The sequence below is a fragment of the Polyodon spathula genome, chromosome 13 (genome assembly GCF_017654505.1).
Source record: "Polyodon spathula isolate WHYD16114869_AA chromosome 13, ASM1765450v1, whole genome shotgun sequence".
Classification (NCBI taxonomy): Eukaryota; Metazoa; Chordata; class Actinopteri; order Acipenseriformes; family Polyodontidae; genus Polyodon; species Polyodon spathula.
In genome coordinates, this window is record NC_054546.1 from 19,448,202 (window position 1) to 19,471,756 (window position 23,555).

The 23,555-nt window shown below is 35.9% G+C and overlaps 1 protein-coding gene across 1 annotated transcript in view; it reads right to left on the bottom strand.

Moving 5' to 3' along the window:
* Window positions 1–891: 891 nt before the first annotated feature.
* fam204a (family with sequence similarity 204 member A) overlaps window positions 892–23,555 on the bottom strand; it is a 45,654-nt gene continuing 22,990 nt past the window's right edge. Inside the window, exons 7-8 of the mRNA XM_041269473.1 lie at window positions 6,039–6,148; window positions 892–1,472 (exon numbers count right to left, since the gene is read on the bottom strand). Coding sequence (XP_041125407.1) covers window positions 1,421–1,472; window positions 6,039–6,148 — 162 coding nt within the window. The 3' untranslated portion in view covers window positions 892–1,420. The remainder of the gene's footprint in view (window positions 1,473–6,038; window positions 6,149–23,555) is intronic.

Below are 23,555 nucleotides of genomic sequence, written 5' to 3' on the forward strand. Positions count from 1 at the left end.
ATTGCACTTTATTAATTGATTAGCAATCGAGTCTCGGTACAGCTGCATAAAAGCAACATGTTTTCACTCACTCGGGACTGTGTGTTCGGTGAGTGGAGAACGGGATTGGAGACGGAGGTAACGACGATAATAAGAATAGTTAAAGTTAAAGTTCACCATGTTTGTCTGTGTAGTTCATTTTTTTGTTTGTCTCTTTGTTTTGGCTGCCAGTGCCGTGTCCTGTTTTTTTGTATTGTTTTATTTTATAATAATAAAGCGTGCAGCAGCACATCCATTTATCATTCCATCTCGCAGTACTGTGTGTTTCTTCTGGCTGACGTCCCCACTACAGCTGTCTTTGTCACACCTGCATATATTTGTTTTTTGTTTTTCCCTTAAACTTAATCAAGAACAACATATTCAATTCAATTGGATTATGGTCACAGATCATCCTGCGAACAGTGTGCAAGTTAAGAAATGGACTGATGCCCAGCACTTTTACTCTTATTTGATGGTGTAACATACTGCTTTATAATTTACATACATAAGACCCCTGAAGAGAAATTATGTTTTACCTGTGCATAGTGGTTAAAGTGGAGACGACAAAACTGATTAAAGAGATGACATAACCACCAGTAAAATATGGAGGACTATTTTTAGTTGATCCTATTTTTTAAATCAATACATATTTATTAAAATGGCTGTGCCGTGATTTTCTCCTCTTTGATTTTTGGAAAGTCATTCTGCTTTGGAACACCCACATGCATATCATAACACATCATTTACTTACCCATATCACATCAAATGTTACTGAACTGTATCAAAGATAAATACAGTAGTAATAAAAGATCAATGTTATTTTCCAATTAAAAAACAATATACAGTTTTTTTTTTTTTTTTTTGTATGTGTTTAATGGGATTGTTCACAATTTTTCACCAAAGCAAATACCATTTTATAATAACTTTGTAATGTAAGGTGCTCATGTAATATTCAACAAATCCAACTGTGAATAATACCAATGCTGTATAATACAACCCTCTGTTGTGAGACTCTTGTGTTTTTAGTCACAGATGAGTATTTTTTCAGCACTCTGTTTTATATAACACTCTCTGCATGAAAGGATTACTTTCCTCTTTACAGAATAGTGTTTTCAACAACACTGGCTGATCAGTTTTATATGCCTGTATCCGAGTAGATATTCGATTCTTTATGATCTTCAAAAAATGGCTTATTAAAAAAAAAATAGCAATATATGATCCATGGGGACCTTGTACTGAACCAATATTATTCCAAGTCCTTGAGAATGTCTTCTGATTCAAAAACACAATGCTGGAAGAAAAACAACTGCTGTATTTGTGTTCCTTGGCAGCAGTCTCTTAAAACGTCTTGGCTAATCCTGGTACAAATTTGGGAGCTTGATCAGGTCTTTTGCAGTTTATATTACATGTATCCCATGTTGCTTTTTGTTTCCCATCTCTTCTTGGCTTCAAATCTGAAATATTAAAAAGTATGATTTCAGTGACTTAGCAATGGCAAATACATTCTCCTCATATTAGAACCGCTCATATAGGATATAAATAAACCGTGTAACACAATAAAGTATTTCAGTAACCCTCATCTGCACAACTCGCAATACAACATTAAGCAACACACTCTTAGAACTTATGTTAACCAAATTTTAACACAACTTAAGTATGTTTTTCTCTAGATACTGTATAACAATAAAATAATATGGCACACTGTGAACAGGATGACTGTAAGGGTGACTTCAGACCAGAGAAATGAAACCAAAACACAGTTACCTGCAGGGCGAAACTGAGACGCTATGGCGCTCAATATTTTATTAAACAAACAAAAGTAAATGTTTTAACAAAACAAACCACTCACAAAACAAAAGGGCACATTGGCCAACAAACAAACAATGAAACACTAACAGGTATTATGCTGGTTAGTTAAACAATCTGTAGTTGATCAGTCACACATCCTCACAAGGTATATATATATATATATATATATATATATATATATATATATATACATAATATGTGTGGTTATGGTAACATGGCGGACGGCCAAACAATAAATCAAATACAAAATATTGGCTTTTGCTGTCATATATAAATCATAATATAAATAAATAATAAACAAAGAGGCTGGACACTACATCTTTGTGCATTTGAGTGGTTTAGACAAGAATCAAATTTTGTCTCAGTTTATTTTTAAACCTAATTATATCTTAAAAGCCCTTGATATGCAAATAATTGTTCAATTGTTCTTCCTGCAATTTAATTGACTGGTGTTTAGATATGTATGAATGTATGTATTCAATCTTGTCTGTTCCACACCTCTTTTAAATATCACTTAAAGGTATAAAATAGCCTTTCTTAGCTATAGTATGAATGTTAATAAAAACAAACACTTTCCTGCCAAACAGTGCCATTTGCTGTTGCTAAGTAGCGACCCATAATAAAATGTCTGTCAACCCACAATTCTGACTTGTATTGCTTTCTTCAAAGCAACCCATTATTAAACACTGTAAACATGTTTTGAAGCCTCTTGTAGTTGTAGTGGTTATGAAAATACATTACTCATTCCAAACCTCCATTAGTGACGCATAACCCTTAAGAATGGCAAAGTTTTCCAGTGTACAGTATGAGAATTTAAAGAAAATATGACAGTGCAGCTCTAAGCGTAGGTCTCTGACGGCGTAATAAAGATAACGTTAAACAAGCTTTCCATTAAGCTTTTTCTTAACTGACAGGATATCAAGGTTTTACAGAAAACAATAATACACAGTGAGCAGCTAGTACATCTCATTAATAAGAACTGCGGTGTCTTTTCTTCTCAGGAACTACATCGGAAACAACAACATCCTGTTGGGTTGTGTGGTCCAGTGGTTAAAGATACAGGCTTGTAACCAGGAGGTACCCGGTTCTAATCCCAGCTCAGCCACTGACTAATTGTAACTTAACCTCCTTGTGCCCTGTCTTTCGGGTGAGATGTTGATGTCAGTGACTCTGCAGCTGATGCATAGTTCATAGCTTCAGCTGAAGCACTTTGTGACGGTGGTCCATTAGGAAAGGTGCTATATAAAAATAAAGTTTATTATTATTATCATCCTTAATAATAATAATAATAATCACCACCACCATGTGGCTTCCAACACGGAATGCTTTATCTACAGTTATTACGCAGACATAGTTTCTTACCAGAAAGATCAAATAAGTAGCCTGTATTTAAAAATAAATAAACAAATTAACAAATATTGTGAGCAGTGTACCCCAGAAAACAGACTGAAAACCATAAACATTTGTATTTATTTTAATGAAGTAGATCAATTAAGAAAAAGCATAGGCACTCGAAAATGTGTTAGGAGCGAATCATTATGAGAAAAACATTTTACCTATTTTGTTTTTGGTTAAATACCAAATATTTGTGGAGCACATTAAGTAAGTGTGCTAGTGATTCCTCCTTTGAATAAAACGTTTGCAAATTCTGTTTTCTCCTGCTTTGGTAAAGAAATTCCACACAATGCTCCTTTGCTTGAATGCCATGTTAATAACAACAACAACAGCGGAATATGGCCAACAGATGTCGGAAAGAATCCTGCAGCATGATGTGAATTTAATACTAATGACTGTATTTAAACTAAGACTATTATTATTATTATTATTATATTTATTATTATTATTTTGATGTTTCCAGTACTGATAAAGGTTACACAAGTCTGCAGAAGGGACTAAATGTATGTGTACTACATAGTATTTAAATATGTATCATGCACATTAATACATGTGAATTCATTTTTTTTTTTTTTGTAATCATTACACGAAAAAGACCCGGGTATCATGTGGTGTCCAGACTATGAGTTCAGGAGCTGCTCTTTGGTTTCAGTGGCCTCACATAGACGTCTGTAATGTAGCCAAAGAGTCTTTAATATCAATGCGTTCCAGCATCAACTTGTGTACAGAAGTATATTACCAGCAAAACAAAAGGGAACTTGTTCCAAAGTGGCAGATCACTTGATGGCACTGACTCTTACCTAAAATAAAGTTACATCTACCTTTCACGGGCAACTAGACAGAAGGGTAGGCCCTGAAGTCAGATGACAGAATCTTTACAAAACTGTTCACGTATTTGCAATAATAACCACTCAATGATTGCAAAGATCAAACAAAGGGTAAGAGGGCAGTAAAATAAATACATACATAAATACAATGTTAAGCTACTTACCCATTAAAGTGATTTTAGCTAACAAAATAATTTCATAAAACTAACCTGTTGGGCACTTCCATTTATAATACAGTATATGTCTCAAATGTGCAATTTTGAAAGAAAAAATATATATATAAATAAATCAGGTTTATAGTAAATTTTAAAACACAGTATATAGTAGAACACTGGGTTAAATAAATCTCTGATTGCAAGCCATGCTTTGCTTGGTCATTTCACATGAAGGGTGTATCTAAACCTTTCAACAGCTTTTTTCCTGTCATAAACCAACCGGCTGCTTCCCCTATTGACGGACATGCTTTCAGACAGTAACATGCTTTGACCCAGAAGACCCAAATAACACCAGTATAAGGCATACAAATTGTGTAAATTCTCTAAGCTCAAGTAGTACCAGATATCATGTTTCAACAGAAAATACATGCAATAATATGTTTCTTTCAGAGCTGCACAGACAGTCTCTAATGGAAGTACAAATCAGGTAAGATGTATGGAATCATGTTGTTAGCTGCAATTACTTTAATAAGTGCATGACACAATAATGTATTGATTCGCATTATACTGTCATCAGGATCCAATTCACAAAATCAGAAGTTACTGAAAGACTGGAAATGTTTGAAACGTTTTGTATACCACGAATGTATTTTCTTAAACACTAAAAAACTCCAAAACATTAAATGCTGTAAATAATGCCTGTAAAATCTCATTAATGAAACAGACACAGACTGACACACACACACACACACGTTTTAACTGGAAACAACATTTCTATGTTCAGTTTAGTAATGAGTTTTCATTAACCAACTCAACTTTGAAAAATAATTAGCATTAAACACGTACATGCGTGCAAATTTAACCAGTCTGATTTACAGCCAAAAAAGTGTGGAAACATTAATTACAGAAGAAAACCTAACTGGATATCCCCTGAATTATACTTGTATCTCTTATTCTTGAAAGGATTTTGCCCAGACCTGTAACTGTATAGAAGTATTTATTCTTTTAAGTACAGCTCCCCTTTGTATCCTTGACATTGATCATACAGCCCCTGAAGACTCATGTTAGCTATCTCTAGGTAAACTACACACTATTATGTGTAATTTCAAACCATAAATATGGCATCTCTTTATATATATATTTTTGTTTACAAAACATAATGGCCATGTTTCAATTGTTTGTCCTAAGATTTACTGACTAAACAACAGAGTACCATTCATCTCAAATGAACACAAATTTACACATTTGCGTATGATGCACAAAGAAACTGGAACACATCAAACACATTGTTCCATTGTCTTTTACTGAAAAAATACATACAAATGGGTATACATGTAAATAGGTTAAAATATAAGAATATTTTACAGGTCTACTGTTTTGACTGGAGCTTTTCTTTACTATTCTACTAGAGCGGTCTGCAGTTTTGAGTGCAGGTACTTGTCTGAGACCAGTATAAAGGTCTGCACTAATGGCTTAAAACATTCTGCACAATTCATGGGTGAAGTACTGGGCCAAACTATTCAGATCAGTTTTTATCTGCTCAAGTGAATCAGTCCATCATGAATTACAGCTGGCCCTTTGGCCAAGATTACTTCCATGCACTCTCTCTAGACACAGAAGTAATCAGGATGTAGAAATAAATGTGGCCAGTTCATGTTGCCATGACCAAATTCATCTATTTGAGCTTTATATTCAAGCCATTGTGCCAGTGTAGTCTGCTTATGCTTACAGTGGAATTAAACAGCACTTTAAAGCTGAGCAGAAGAACCAACAGTTCATCGTGATAATAAATGTAGCATGCAAACATTAAATACAAGAAAAAAAAAAGACAAACCCCCAAGCAACTTGTTTCTTCCTTTTAAGGGCTTTCCGGGATGCTTCAACTTCCTGCCTGGCTTTAACAAAGTCACGGGAATTTGCGGCTTGAGCAATCTTCACACCCAGCTGTAGACAGAAACATGGTGTGTCAGAATATGTCGGTGACGAGGGCTGATGCATACATTTGTGTGTGTGATGTACAAATGACAGGATTGGTCAGATGAAGTTCACCCTCCAATACAAAGGCAGAAGGGTCAGGCACCCAGCAGATTCTAACTGGTAATCAGAAGGCTGTTATTGCACGTACATCAGTCAGGCACTTATGGCAAACACTAAATGCACTGAAATATGCTGTGCCCAAAATAAAAACTCCTCCCTGATCCTACAGATGGTCATCTCAGAAAGTGATTTCAGTGTGAAGGGAAGTTTCTGATATTGGATATGTTAGTTGTATCAATCAGGACCGTGTTGATATCATGAGGCTTGCTCACTGCAGCAGTACTTGACTCACTCCAAAGTGATGGAAGGTGGTTCAGAGTCAATAACATTGAGAGTTCATAATAAAACAATCTGATGTTTGTAAGAATATTTACTAGACACCGGTTTATTCAATTGCTTGGAATGTTGGCGGATCTAAATACTTTAAACATTAAACAGGACCCTCTCTGAAATACTTTGACAGACAGAAATGCTCTAATGAATTCATTAATTTTCATAAACTTGGTTCTTACATTGTAAATATATGACTGGCAGTATTCAGATCCACCAATGTTTTGATCAATTTTGAAGACCCCTGTATCTGTCCTTATGTATTCAGGAATCAACCTTCATGTACTTCTTACCATACAAGTATCAACGGAGCTATTTTTATCCCTTGTCACTCATCAATTTGTTTCATAAAGCAGACTCATTTTGAGTAGGTGTTCTGTAGGGTGCATTTCTATTATGATGATCTACCACAGAGAAAAAGCCATTTGAAATTGCATTTAAAGTTGTCTGTACTTGTAATTACATATACATATACATATACATATATATATATATATATATATATATATATATATATATATACATACACACACACACACACACACACACAGTACCAGTCAAAACTTTGAGTACACCTGCCTGAAACCAGGTTTTTCATAATTATCAATGCTTTTACCTGTAGAAACTCGTCTACAAACACTTAATATTTCATTATATGATACATGTACTTATATAAGCTGATAATCATAAGTGAATTGCATTCAAAAATTTAATTTTTAAATGAAAATGTAAATCTTGTCAATTTCAATGAAATGGTCACCCAAAGCAAGGGGATTTCAGTCTGATGCCCAAGTCAGTTAAAAGTCTGAAATGTGTATAACACGGTGTTAGAACACTGGCCTAAGTATAAAAGTGTCTTTGTTAGATGTTCTCTGAGTTAACTAGCATGTTACCTAATTAACCTTTTGTCACCAATTATTGTTAACAGGTGAGGGTCCGTGATTACGATAAATATAGGTAGCATAGGACAAGTTTTTCATTCCTGAATGTAAGGGAGCAGAAAATGGCAAAATATGCTTAGTTAAGCAAAGAAAAATGACTATAATTACTTTAAGAAATGAAGGTCAATCTTTAAGATAAATCGCAAGAACTTTGCAGTGTCTGTAACTGCTGTGGCCAAGACCTTCAAACGATTTGAAGAAACTGGCACTCATGAGGACCGAACGAGGACTGGCAGGCCAAGTGTGACTTCAGAATCAGAGAACAAGTTAATTCCAATCACAAGTCTGCGAAACCGGCGATTAACTGCTTCTGAAATACAAGCTCAGCTAAATGCTACTAGAAGTACAGCTGTTCAACATCAACTGTTCAGAGGAGATTGCATGAAGCTGGCCTAACTGGAAGAATTGCTGCAAAGAAACCATTGTTAAGAGAGCAGAATAAGAGGAAGAGACCTGCCTGGGCCAAAAAACACTGAAACTGGACATTTGAGGAGTGGAAGTCGGTTTTATGGACCAATGAGTCAAAATTTGAAAAATTTGAAATATTTGGGTCTTTGTAAGATGCAGAAAGGGTGAGTGCATGAGTTCTGCATGCGTGGTTCCCACTGTCAAGCATGGAGGAGGCAGTGTCATGGTCTGGGGTTGCTTTGCTGGTGACAGAGTTGGTGATCTTTACCAAGTCCATGGCAAGCTCAACCAGCATGGCTAACATAGCATACTTCAGAGGCATGCCATTCCATCAGGATTACGGTAGTAGGGCAGTCCTTCATTCTTCAGCAAGATAATGACCTGAAACACACCTCAAAATTGTGCAAGAACTATCTGGCGAAGAAGGAACGTGAAGGACAACTCAATCTAATGACATGGCCTGCCCAGTCTCCAGACCTCAATCCCGTAGAACTTGTATGGGGTGAACTGGACAGAACAGTCAAAGCAAAGCTACCCACAAGTGCCCTACTTCTCTGGGATTTGTTGCAGAAGAGCTGGGAAGACATGTCGGGTGATCTCCTGCTGAAACTTGTTAACCGAATGCCTCGTGTTTGTGAGGCTGTTATTAAGGCAAAGGGTGGCTATTTTGAGGAATCCAAGATTTAGAGACAATTTGCTTGAACATTGCTTTGATACTCCTTATGTTTTGTTTTGTATATTGCAACATGTGTTTTCATTTTCAAGTATTTACAGAAACGTATCCGACGTAAAACATTGTCAATTATGAAAAAAACCTAGTTTCCAGCAAGTGTACTCAAACTTTTGACTGGTACTGTGTGTGTATATATATATATATATATATATATATATATATATATATATATATATATATATATATATATATATATATATATATATATATATCTATATATATATATTATATGTGTGTGTGTGTGTGTGTGTGTGTGTGTATATATATATATATATATATATATATATATATATATATATATATATATATACTGCTGTGCAAAAGTCTTAGACATGTTGCATTTTTCTACTCTGATGCATTATGAGCACCAACAATTTACTAAAAGGCTCCACTAGTGTTTTCTACTATTAAAACAACATTGCCTTGCATAAAGAAGGAAAAACATTGAGTAAAATAGCTTGCATCACTTGATTTTCAAGGTGTGGTATCCGAAGCATAATCAACAAGTACAGAGAAACATTGTACTAATTGGTAAAGCCAGGACTGGAAGACCCAAAATGTCTAACAAGGATGAGCAATATTTGAAGATAATATCCTTAAGGAATAGAAAGAAGACAAGCATTGAATTGACAACAGAACTGGCAGAAAGCACACGTTATTGTCCATCCATCAACAGTCCAAAGCACCTTTGACCATTGTTCCATAGTACAACTTCTGTGTTCTTATGCACATTTTAGACTTTTAGTCTTGTTCCCTTTTCTTAACAGAGGTATTCTTACTGCAACACATCCTTTAAGTCTTGATTTCAAGAGTGACCTTCATTATGTTAATTAAACCAGCGGAGATGCCGTTTGCTTTTTCTGAGCTGCTAAATACAGTGGCAATGATCTGTGGTACCATGACAGTAGATTTGGGCGATCTTCTGACCAGAAGGCTGGTGGGAACGACTTGAGTGGTTTGCAAGTAAGTCGTATATGTATCTGTCATTTAATGAGACATTTCCTGCAGTGCCAGAAGACACCAAGGTGTTCGGTATCGATGGAAAAATGAGTTGCGGTCTCACTTTTGTTGTTTTGTTGTTGTAACTTTTACTAGACTGCCGCATTTAAATGTCAGGTCCATGCATTAAGAAAGCATTATCACTTATTTGCTAATTTACAAAAAAAAATAAAAAATTATACTTTAATTTTAAAGGATTAGTCTGTGCCTTGCCAGAGGCTCTTTTGGCAGCCATTTCTGGGTTTCTTTGAAACCACTGGAATATCAGTTTGTCCCACATCTAGCCAATCAGAAGTGATAGTGGTGGGACGTAAACACTTTTAAAAATGTTTGTGTAGGCGCTGGACTTCCGCAATTCAGTTTTCAGAAAGTTGAGTGGCTCTAAAAATATACCCGTGTTTTTTAGCAACAGAATGAATATAGGAAAAATAAACACAAAAACTACTTGTCCGACATGCAAAGTATAAACGGCAAAACTTGACCCTCACACAAATCTTGTTGTCCGGAGCATTGGGCGATACGAATTGCACACCCATCATATACAGTGTGTGTGTGTGTGTGTGTCTATATATATATATATATATATATATATATATATATATATATATATATATATATATATATATATATATATATATATAAAATCATCTTATCAAAATACACTTGCATTGAATGGCATTCCCTGTTTGACTATTGTGTAAAATAAAATAATGCATTAAAAATATAATTACAAGCATTGTTTGACTGGTTACATTTAAAACAAATAAATAAAACAGGCCGGCTGTTCCTGTAAGAAACCTTTCCATACTACTCTTGGCATAACATGTTCATCTTCTTCTATAAAACTTTTCCTAAATACTTTTAACAAATCACTGAATGCCATTGGTAATTGTGAATAAAACGAGAATGGATTAAAGGGGCAAGAAGAAAAAAAACTCTTTGGGTAATAAAGAATAGTGTCACTGTTTCTCTAGACGGGGGGCGGGGACGGGTGGACAAGTGAAGAAAAAAGTTTCAATTATAATTAACTGTGAATAAACTTTATTAGAAAGACTGAAACTAAAATATCTTATAATGCATGCTGGGATTAAGGAGGTCAGAGCGAGCAGTCTGGAAAAATTAAACTCTAAAGGCTTTTTATCACTATGTTTCAGGAACCTAGGGTGTAAAATGTTCTAATTTGGGATACATTAAAAGCCATAAAGGTCTTTCAAAAAGATTAATGGTACTTTGCTTGGATTTAAGATAAGGGCTTTAGCTGGCTGGAAGAGCTGGGCTCTGGCTGGGCCCTTGAGGCATTCATCTGTACAGTCACTTGGGTGATTTGTAAAAGCGTTTGCATAACCTGAAGCTAACACACTGTGACAGTTTTTTTTTTAATTCCACGACATTTTTTAAAGGTTTTAAAACCCATAAATCATGTTTTCTAATAAAATGTTTAAAAGGGGAAAGTTATAAAGACTACTCATACTCACGTTAAGTGAAGATTGTTGAAAGATAATTTCTTACTGCTGTGAACCCATTGTGTGAAACGGTGTATGTGCTAAATAAAGGTCTGGCAAGAACAGCAACAGAAAGAAAGCAGACAGGAAATCTGAGTTTTGATTGTCTGCTATCTTGGGGCATTATTAGTGCCATTATTTCAAGCAAATCCAAACCCAAATAAAAACGGACTTAGTCAAGATCCATTTAAGAGCTGCAGTGTTCGCTTAACTAGTTATTTCAAGATTTATACTCAGAGACTCATATTGTTCTCCAGAGATTACCTCAAATAACCTGCTTTCCTTTCAGGAGTCTTCCAGTATTAAAGTCTTTAAACCCTATGTCATCAAATGTGTTCCAAACCAGAACAACAGAATAACAACCTATATATATATATATATATATATATATATATATATATATATATATATATATATATACATACACATACATACACACACACACACACACACACAGCAGAACTAACTATTTATAGCGTTAAAGGTCTTTAATTTTGTTATCATTTCAGTCTACAGTTCCTAATTGTCTTTACTGAAGCTCAACATTAATGTCAACCAAGTTACCTAGGAGACAGAACAGATCAAAGAGACAAAAAACCCTCAAATGTCTGATTAATCAAGCCTGCAAACAGCTTATTTCTTTTAGCCTCCATGCAAGTATGAAAATGAGATTCCGAGAGCAGTACATTGTGCAGATTTGTTCATTCTTATCAGAACAAAGCCAGCGGCAGCTTATTTCATGGATCACTGACGCTGTCATCAGTGCTACACTGAGCAGGTGACAGCTCCTCATTCTGTGGCTTGAACTAAATTAGCAAAAAGTCGCTACAAATTAGCCTCTCATATTTTCAGTAATATGACATTATTTTTCATTTACTTTTTGATCCACTTTTCAGTTTTTTTTTTTTTTTTTTTTTTTTTTTTTTTTTTTGCTTGGTTTGGTTGGTTAGCCTTCTTTCTTGTGCCAAAACGTTTATACCTCAAAAGCCTGAAAATCTGAATCTGGCAACAATGTAGTAACAGGACGAAGAAAAAAGCGAACCAATTGGTTATAAAACAGCCTGTCAGCCCTTTGTTCTATTTAATCATGCTTCCAGCTCCATGTTTTGAGCAATGCTGACTCCAATGAGATATAGGGAATGAGTATGTGCGTGCATGTATGTATGTACTTAAAATCAAGTTTAATGTCCTTAATATTGCCAGTCCCTAGGAGGCCTTTTTGTTATACAAAGTTAATTATTTGAGATTACTGCCCTGGCAAGATTTAAGATGAGGCCCTGCAATTTCACAGTTTACACTGGTGTTATTAGAGGCATTAGCCACTAGGGGGTAAAGTATTTTATTTTGTTTTTTTATTATTTTCAGTTTGGTCTGTAACTGCAGTTGGACTTTCATGCATGGCAGATGAATGATTTGTTGGTTAACAATAGTGCACAGATGATATGTGATGCCCTATTGATTACACTGTCACAGATAATATCTGAAAGAATGTTTTCATATTATCACTAGCACCAGCCATTCATACGCCCTCCTGTGCATTATTAACAGGAAGTCCATGCCATTCTCTAACATAAAAACAAGATAAAAAGAAATATAGATATGCTGTCTACTGTGACAAGCAATTACATGGATATAATTTAATCCTCTACCCATTTTAATATAAATGGACTTCACAGGATTGTAAAAAAAAAAAAAAATTAAATTAAAAATAACAAATGCTTACAGTAGTCAGTAAGAATGCAGGAGACTATTGTTAGGAGACCCATTTGCATTGATTGAAAGTAATTTTTTTGTAATATAAAACTATGGTCAAAACTGTTGTGTTTTGTTACCAGTTAAGCTGTTATTTTAAATGTTCAATGTATATGTTAATTTTTTCCCTATACAGTAAGTACTGTACAAGAAAGGCAAAATTAAGCTTGCTATATAACAGGCAGAGTCTACAGAAAGCAGAAAGCTAAGTGTGTGTTGTTTTTTTACGAGCGTAATGTGATATGAACACACACAATTATGACAACACCTCTAATGGTGTGTTGTTCGCATAATCCATTTTGGATAACTGGACACACTCAAACTTCCAAGTGATTATCGATCAGCTGTGTTTAAATAACATATTGACAATACAAATTAAAACTATTGTATAGTACAGGTGACTAAAATCGAAAAGATGATTTTGAATGCATCAATTTTATAAAAAATCACTTACATATAAAAAAAAAAAACCTTAAAAAATGAGATGAATAATATGAACCCTCTTTGGTAAACAGTATTGAATATTTCAGCATCAGATATTATTATTTTAAAAGATCTGATAGCATAAGACGCAAGTTGACGGTTTATGTTGAACGTATCTCAAATTCCAACTGAAATCCAGTTGTCTGGAGCTTGACTTCACACAATCATCAAGCCAGCTGCAATAAAAGAGTCTCACATGCATCTTTAAAAAAAACAATATATAATACAGTTTTAACAGATACATTCATTTAGAGTATCTTATTCTCATGCAATTAACTGACCATACTGCTCCACATACACTGAACAAGTTATTTACCATTAGTATGTATTCACTGGCAATGCAGAGACAGCTGTCATGTTGGAAATCAATAAGGAGTCAACACATATCACTCTTCTCTTATCTTGAGTATAAGCTACTCATGGTTTACAAACTGAATTGTTTCAAGTGTACAGAAACTCAGGGGAAAGACACAACACCCAGTATTATACCCGTCTCTATTTGCTTTAAATAATCTGATTCTAGATACATAACACGGTATCATCTTCAAAACAAAAAAAAAAAAAAAGAAACCTAGGAAAGTTCCCCTGCTTTGTGCTTATTCCTTTATCTTAGCTCTTCTGAGTAGGGGAGCTTATTAGCAGGCTTTGAACTCGCATTTACAATAATGTGCCATCAACAGTTTTATAAGCTAATTAGAAAAACAGTTTAATTAATGACTGACTGCTAATAAAATGGCAATCATGAAAAAAGAAACCGAGGGTGCTAAGCTTCGACTACCACCAATTAAGGACTAATTACAAACAAATTATATATGTGTTTTGCTGTGGGCTTTAATTTAAAAAAAAAATTGCTTTAATTAAAAGAGCAAACAAGCTAATTAATTAAACAGCACAAAAAATCTACATTGAAAAAGTATGCTTTGTCGATCAAGTAATTAATGAAATACAATAATCCAAATTAGATTCCCTTGCATTTGATAAAAGCTTAGTATCACTCGATTTCAAAATTAATAAGCGAAATTTGAACTTGAATCATCGGGAGATATTAAAAAGTTTAGTTGGTGAAAGATGGTTTTCCTCAACCATGTTTGCAGAGCAACAAAAAGGTAAGGTATTGACAATGTCGACCCAAGGGACTTTTTCGAACTGAAAAAAGAAACAAGGACCAGAGGTCACATGGAAATTAGACAAAAGGACATTCAGAACAGAAAATAGAAGCCACTTTATTACACAGAGAATCGTGAGGGTCTGGAATCAACTCCCCAGTAATGTTGTTGAAGCTGACACTCTGGGATCCTTCAAGAAGCTGCTTGATGAGATTCTGCGATCAATAAGCTACTAACAACCAAATGAGCAAGATGGGCCGAATGGCCTCCTCTCGTTTGTAAACTTTCTTATGTTCTTATGCCTCACACTCCTGGTGGGCATGAATCTGATAATGCTCATTGCCATTATATTACGAACATCCAGCATGGCAGCTAGCACTGTGAACACCTGAATATACAAACATAATGAAGTATTCCAGCTCTGACTTCAAAACACCTTTACTGTTACAATATATGCACCTCACATTATTAAATCCAACGTGATATGTATTCATTCATAGGGATCATCCATGTCAAGTAGCATCTTGAGCTGTACCAGCACTCCATTGACAGCAGACAAGCAATGCAAACCGCTTCCAGGATGACTGCACTCATTTAGAACACAAAGGTAAGAGCTGTCCTTTAAAATGGTAGATGAACAAGGCCAACAGTAATCGGTCACTATGGATTTTTTCTGATGTAATTCAACTACCCTCTTCACTGGTACCTGGTCTCCCATGTCAACTGCCTTGTATAATTTATTTATAATGTGATGTTCCAAATCTGTAATGCTGTGTGTAGGTCTACAAATTAACCCTACTATTCATAATATATAGTACAATATTCACTGTTTCATTTGGATGACAACACAGTGGATAGCAGTGATGACAAAAATAAGATAATACACAAAAAATCCAACAGCACCTTCAAATGCCTAATTTATGCATGCGCTTCTTTATTAGCATATTCACTCAAGAACTATGTTAAAAAATGACATAATAAAAGGTAGCTTGATTATTGTTTTTTAACTGTTTATTGGGTTTTGAAAAGATAAAAATTAAGCAAATCAGTAATACAATAACATACAGATAACAGGAGAATTGATACTCACCCACCCACCAACCAAAATTAAAGTAAATGCAACTTAAATAAATAATAATAAAACAGATAAAGAAATAGTATATTTTACGGCGGTGGCGGTTGCGATTTCAGATTTTTGAAGTATGATAGAAAAGGATCCCAACCAGCATGAAAATTATCCATACAGCCACAAACAGTACACTTGATTTTTTCCAGTTTTAAATGTTGCATCACACCCAATCCACTGAGCATGGCTAGGAAGGGGAAGACTGCTTCCAGTTCAACAAAATAAGCCACCTGGCTACCAGGGTGCTGAAAGCAAGGGTATCAAATTGAAATTTGGACATGGTCACATCTTGAGGTAAAATACCAAAAGAGAGAGATCTCGGGAGAGGGTTTTAACGGCTGTTGTAGGACATCAGTAACGGCCTGAAAAATAGAACCCCAGAAAGTATGTAATCTTGTAAAAGAAACATGTGGACCAGGGAAGCCGAAGCCTGGGCGCATCGATCACAAGTTGGATCTATCTTAGGGTAGAGTTTAGCCAATTTGGTTTTAGACATATGAAGCCTCTTAAACTGTATCAGGCCGTGTCCTGCACAGACAGATGAGGAGTGCACTCGAGCAAGAACAGAGTCCCACTCATCATCTGAGAAGACCAGTGAAAGGTCCTCCTCTCACAGCATCCTAAATTAAGATAAAGAGGTAGAGTTCAATGTGCAAATATTACTATAAATCTGAAACATACTTCCTTTAGAATTAGGGCTTGACACTATAATAGAATCTAGAGGGGATTTAGGAGGGATTGTTGGGAAATTTACAAACCAAATGTTGCATTTGAGGTATCGAAAAAAGTATTTTCTCAGCAGACAACATTTTTGGGAGCGCTGGTCAAAGGAGGCAAAGATTCCCTGAATATATAAATCACTCAAAATTTTAATACCATTACTAGGGTGATCAAATAAAATTTTAGATTTCAACAACAAACAAAAAAATGGGTTTATTATCAGTTTTTACTTAAACATATCTAAAATGAAAATAGAAAAAAGAAATGATTTAAATGTGTAAAAATGCTTTTTTGCACACCAAATCCTGCTACAGTTTTTTTTCTGAGCAGCCATCTTGGATTTAAGTGAAGCACTCTATTGACTTTAGCTTTCCGAATTAAAAAATAAATAAATTTAAATATTTAAAAACTTTTCAATGGAAACATTTACTCCAAGCTTGGTTGTGTTTTTGAACTGAAAGCCAGTTGTTCTTTCAACGCAACAGCCTGCCCCTAAATACGCATCTCTTCCCTCCGTCAGGATTGTGCGGAAGGCGTGGCACTCAGACACATGTGACCGTGCAATAAAATGGAGAGGGGTCATTTTTATATGAACGGGTTTTGTTTATAATTGATCGAAACATAACATATTATAGCATGTTTAAAAGCATTTTATTTATCTGTTAAGAAATTATACTATTCCAGGTTTGTAATATGTGTTATAGTATTTGTTTAGGGGTCAAAAATCACCACAACAATATTTTACGTGTTAAGAATTTGTAAAGAACATGATTGGCTAAGTACATTTACCACTGAAAAAGTAGAAAATGTGATTATTTATATATAAATAATATATTTAACCTTTTTTTTTTAAATGTATTAATATATTAATCTCGCAGCGGCGATGGTGAAATAACGACGCAGACAAATTTGGGTTTGAAAGGCACTTAAAAGTATCGTTTATTGCCCTTTTATGTACCCCGAAAAAATAAAAACAACCCTACACAAACAGCAGCGCTGTTCCCCCTAATATAGCCCAACCGGGCTTGGTCATTGGTCAATGAAGGTATCCCCTAATTAGCATGATAGCCCCCAAATCCCCAACTAACTACACTCCCACCAAATCAGAGCTGTACAAAGTCAGCACGCACGCACCAATCATCCTTACTAATATACTACACAATACCAGGCATCTGACTATGTGTTTATCCCTGCTCCATCTTCTCCCCCCCAGTCCAGTCTTTGATAGCCGCCCCACTGCTACAATACTTTGGTATCATACTATTTTTAAAAGAGTAGTTTAAAACAAAGATGGTTAAAACTAAGTATTTAATTAATATGCAACTGGCCGTTTGCTGAAGCTTAGTTACATGTTATAACTACCAAGTCTAAAAATAAATATTCAATATACATAGGAAATATAAGCTCAAACGGCAGTCTAATGACACACACACACTTCAATAGTTAACTGCATATTAATTACTATTTTTTTGTTTGTTTTAATTAAGGATGAAGTAATGATTTAAAATATCATAAAACACATTTCAGGGGTCTATCATTTTGTCTAGCAATGGCAAATACATATAATCCATTGGTCAAAATCCGTACATCTAACTTATTTACATTGTATAGCAGAATTAATAACTAACCCTATTCCTAATTCCGTACAATAACTACTGATCTTCTGCTCCCCCTTACTATTCTCTGTCAGAATGCTGGTGTCTGACTGGAATCTTTCTCAGCTGCTCATCACCGCTGTATCGCAGCTAACTGTGACGAAAATGACAAACTTGTCGTCAGCAAGCGCGAATGATGTTAACGCCCTAATGTGTAAAATGTCGATCATGACCGGCTCTTGGTTTAAATTACGTTTTATTATAGACACCTTCATCAATCAATAGTGTAAATCTTAGCTCGGCCCCGGTTGGTTTAGGTTTTGAAATCTTCGATTACAGGAAATAAAACGAAAAAAACACTGTTTTGTATGTCGTATGTCTAAGGGCCTACAATGACAGAAAGCTTATACTGTCTAGATTTAATTTATTACACAAACGTGAATCAAAATCGAGAAGGACCCATCAACCGTGAGTTTAAAAAAGTGTAAAAAAATAAATCTCAGTGCCGTGGACCTGCTGGAAACCCGTGATGCGTTTTTTTAAGATCACTACGAGAAAGTATTTCAAGCAAAAATAAATTACATTGCACATGTTATGTCTTCTTCAATTACTATACTTAAATGTGCGTTTTAGATTTTAATTTAATATTTTTATTTATTTTATACCAGCTTGAATATGCTTGAGACAATGATTTTTTTTCAGAAATGGCAGATAGTGCTTCACTGTTTTGTATTTAATTATACAATGAGTTGAAAACTGCAAAGTCCATGAGTATCACAGAGTACTCCGAGCCGAGTTCTCCATAGAGGAAAAATCGCCAGACGCCTGCTTCACCCACCCTACCATTACGGTGCAAAGTCCGAAATGCTGTGTCCAATAGTGAAGGTGGAAATAAATGGTAAGCATCAACAGGACCTAGGATTGAAGACAACTGCAGACGAAAATAATTTCTAAACTGAGACCAAATCCGTAGAGAATGATGAATGACAGGGTTAGTAAAACTAGGGGTGAAGAGAGGGAGGAGTAAAGAAGTGCAGGAAGTGAGTATGGTGCACAGGAAGACGTTGTAATATGTAACTGTGACAGAGATCTCCTTCCTGACCTGTGAGGGCACTAGAAAGAAGGAACAGAGTAACCGGAAGCAAATGGCAAGACAATTTATTCCGTAGGGTAGGTGGCAGTCGGCCATTTAGGAAGGGGTCGGAGCTATGGCACCCAAGCTCACTGACCCAGACGGTAGACTGCGTGGCATCCAAGGATTGGAGGAGTGGATGCGCTCTTTAACCTAGGGGTCATGGGCGAGAGTATAAATAGGGGGCTTAAATTCAGTGATCTGTTCCTTTGTAGATGGTTAGCAACAACCTAGAAGGAGCCCGTAATTTGTGAATAAACCATGAGTGTTCTGAGTGTTCGTCTGTCTTATAACACTGTTTGTTTGTATTGTTTGTTTTTCAAAGAGTACTCGCACGATCCGGAGCTGTAGCCGCAGGCCAGCATTAACCTGGACATAAACACTCACTTTTCACTTCGGAACTGTCTTTGCACCATGAGCACTTAATTTACGCACTGTAGGAACTCTGTGTTTGTGTTTTGTGTGAGTGAGGAAAGCGGGACTTTTGGTTGCGGGTTAAACCTGTGGGATGTTACAAACAGGAGTGATACACGCCGCTGTACCACTTCCATCATTGTTATTGTTTGCAGGTTTTCCCATAAGGATCTGGACATTATAATCATGAATAAACACTCTTGCACCTGTTAATCATTTGTCTGTGTAATTAATCCGCTCTGCACTGCACTCACCTGCATGTATTCACCACTTTGCCACAGTAACCAAGCTGGGAGATGTTTTTGAAGGTGTGAGTGTGGCCAGAAAGACAGGGTGCGAAAGTTATCAGCCCAGTAATACAGCCAAAAACTGGGCATTTGGGCATTGGCCAGTCCTCCCAGTGCTTAGGCCTTTGAAGGCCTCTGAAGGAAATCTTTGCAAATGTGTGGCGTTTTGCCGTTCCAGATAAAGGAAGACATTAGTCTAAGGTGTTGAAGAAAGATTTGTTTATAAAGATTGGGATACACTGAAAGAGATATAAACATTTAAGAAAGATATTCATTTTTATAGAGTTTATCCGGCTAGCAAGAGTCAATTGCAAATTATACCATCACGAAAAGTCCTTTCTCGTATGTTCCAGCAAAGGTGACAGATTAGCTGAACTAGATAAACTGTTAAAATTCGATAAACTGTCAATAGAGCGAGTAATTAGAACACCCAAATATTTAAGTTTGGTCACATCTTTGAAAGGGAAATTATGAACAGTGAACTTGGAATGGTCTGAATTGAACAGGAACAATTCATTCTTGTGCAGGTTCAGTTTGTAATCTGACAACCTGCTAAATTGTTCGAGAACGGACATCAGATGGGGCAGGGAACTGCCAGGGTCAGTAATATAAAGAAGGAGATCATCCACATATAGGGATACTTTCTGTTCCTGCCCCTCATAAACTACTCTGTGAATAAGCCGGTTACTGCATGGCAGGGGTTCAACAGCAATAGTAAAGAGAAGAGGGGAGAGGGGACAGCCCTGTCATTTAGAATGTGTGTTGCCAGTAACGGCAGATGACTTTGGGGCAAGATATAATATTTTCATCCAGGAAACAAAATTGGGGCCAAAACCAATTTTTTGCAGGGTTTGTAAAGAGATTCCCATTCCACACTGTCGAAGGCCTTCTCTAGAGAAAACAGAACATCTGGCATAGGGCATGCATGAGGAGTGAGGAGTGTATATGAAAAGCTGCCATAAATTGGAAAACCAATGTCTGCCTTGAATAAAATCTGTTTGATCCGGAGATATTATAGGAGTAAAGACCGGTTCTAATCGAGATGCAAGGACTTTAGCTAATATCTTCAGATCCACATTTAAGAGAGAGAGACGGCAATATGAGGAACAAGGGGGTCTTTATCTTTTTTTAATAGTAAAGAAATTGCTGCCTGGTATAGCACTGGGGGGAGAGACTGAGAAGACTGATTCCAACAACACAGAATTCAGGAGTGGGGAGAGCTGGTCAGTAAATGTTTTTAAAAATTCTGACGGGAACCAATCAGGGCCTGGAACTTTACCACACTGCATGGAACCAATCACGCTAGTTATTTCCTCTAAGGATAAAGGCTCCTCCAAACGAGGATTGAGAATTGATTAATAATTGTGCAGTTTGGGATAATGAGAGTAGATCAAATTCTGTCTGATAGGCAAGACGTTTCTTAAATAAAGTTGGTGAGGGACAATTGGCATGTACACGGTCAATCTCCAAAATAGAATCAGACAATTTGGAGAGCTGCTCAAGGCGGGGCTTGCAGTCTGTTTTTTTTTATTTTGGACAGCAGTCCAGTGCAGCTCAGACAAAATATAAATAAATAAACAATCAACCAACCAACAAAAATAAATCTTCCCAAAAGAAAAATATACAACTTAGTTTTCTTTAAACAAAAAAAACAAACAAACAAAAACAAAAACCCTTTGATCAGGATAAAACCGCCCTTGTTACCTCCAGCATGATAAGCTGTAACTGCTACCACCTCCCCTCCTATTCTCAGATGCACTCTTTATAGAGCCACCCATTAATAACTCCTCCCCAGGGACTCAACCAAGGTTCCTTAAACCCACTCATAAGTTATTACAAAAAATATTGTATTATAAATATCAAAAAAGTAGTCTAAACATTAAATCTTCCAGGACTATGAAGATTATGGCACCACATCATAACTAGAATTACAATTTGGTTAGTGTATTTAATTTATACTTCCCCTCCTATAGTTGGATGCACCCACAGCTCCTGCTACTTGCAACAATACGGTAAGTATTCGCTCAGTGCTCGCATTCTTTCATTCTGGGGGTAATCCGAGGTTATATTAGTCTCTGCCCACAAAATGGCGCTGTTGAAATCCAACACTCAGCTGAATGGTAAGTACTTGACTCTTTCCCTTATTCTACTTGTACTAATAAAACATTAAATTAAATTTTTATAACATGCAAAAATCTGTAATGCAACTAAAGGCATAATAGTCTGTGCAAATATACATTTATTTAAATCTTTGGTACGCTAATGTCAATCACCTAACAAAAAGAAAAATGTGCACCTCTCAGCTTGCTAGAAAATTTAATTGCATTAGCCCACATTTAAGATTAAACAAACATTTAAAAAAAAAAAAAAAAAACAACAAATGTACAGTGCAGCATTGCCGAGTGAGATAATACAATCTCAGCAGGTGCTCTGGACTGATGAGTCAGAATTTTAAATATTTGGTTGTAGCAGAAGGCAGTTTATTCGCCGAAGGGCTGGAGAGCGGTACACGAAAGAGTGTCTGCAAGCAACAGTGAAGCATGGTGGAGGTTCCTTGCAAGTTTGGGGCTGCATTTCTGCAAATGGAGTTGGGGATTTGGTCAGAATTAACGGTCTCCTCAATGCTGAGAAGTACAGGCAGATACTTATCCATCATGCAATACCATCAGGGAGGCATCTGATTAGCCCCAAATTTATTCTGCAGCATGACAACGACCCCAAATATACAGTGAAAGTCATTAAGAACTATCTTCAGCGTAACGAAGAACAAGGAGTCCTGGAAGTGATGGTATGGCCCCCACAGAGCCCTGATCTCAACATCATTGAGTCTGTCTGGGATTACATGAAGAAAGAGAAGCAACTGAAGCTGCCTAAATCCACAGAAGAACTGTGGTTAGTTCTCCAAGATGTATGAGCCAACCTACCTGCCGAGTTCCTTCAAAAACTGTGTACAAGTGTACCTAGAAGAATTGATGCTGTTTTGAAGGCAAAGGGTGGTCACACCAAATACTGAGTTGATGTAGATTTTTCTTCTGTTCACTCACTTTGCATTTTGTTAATTGACAAATATAAACTATTAACATGTCTATTTTTGAAGGCATTCTTACAGCATTTTTTCACACCTGCCTAAAACTTTTGCACAGTACTGTATGTGTGTATGTGTGTGTGTGTGTATATATATATATATATATATATATATACACACACACACACATCATACATACACAAATATTATACACATACACACATACATGCATACCTGCATATACAAACTACTAGCAACAGAATTATCAATTCTTATTCTCAGCCTAACACATCCTTCAAAAAGCCAGAAGTGAATCTACGTTCAACCTATTGTTGGAACCCAGTGCGAAGTATACACTAATCTACAAAAATAAAAAATAAAAATGATCAGCGCGGTGTGGATCCATAAGTTAATAACAGTTAATGCATAAATGCAAAGAAGGTATTGTCAGTGCAGCCAGACAGTACACGAATAAAAAAAAAAAAAAAAAAAACACCACCACAAAACAAAACAAAACAACAAAAAAAAAAAAACAACAAGTGATCACTTGACTCCCTTTACCTTCACCGTGGATAAAGGCATCACTAAGTAATAATAGAACTGAAAGAAAAAAATTGTATTTTTGTTGCAATGCTAAACTAAAATTGCTACTAAAAGACAACTGAATTCACACATAGATAGGGTACATGGAACAAAAAGTCACAACATTGAAGTAACACTTATCTCTGGGTCCACCAGCTAGCCATTTGCAGATCCCATGG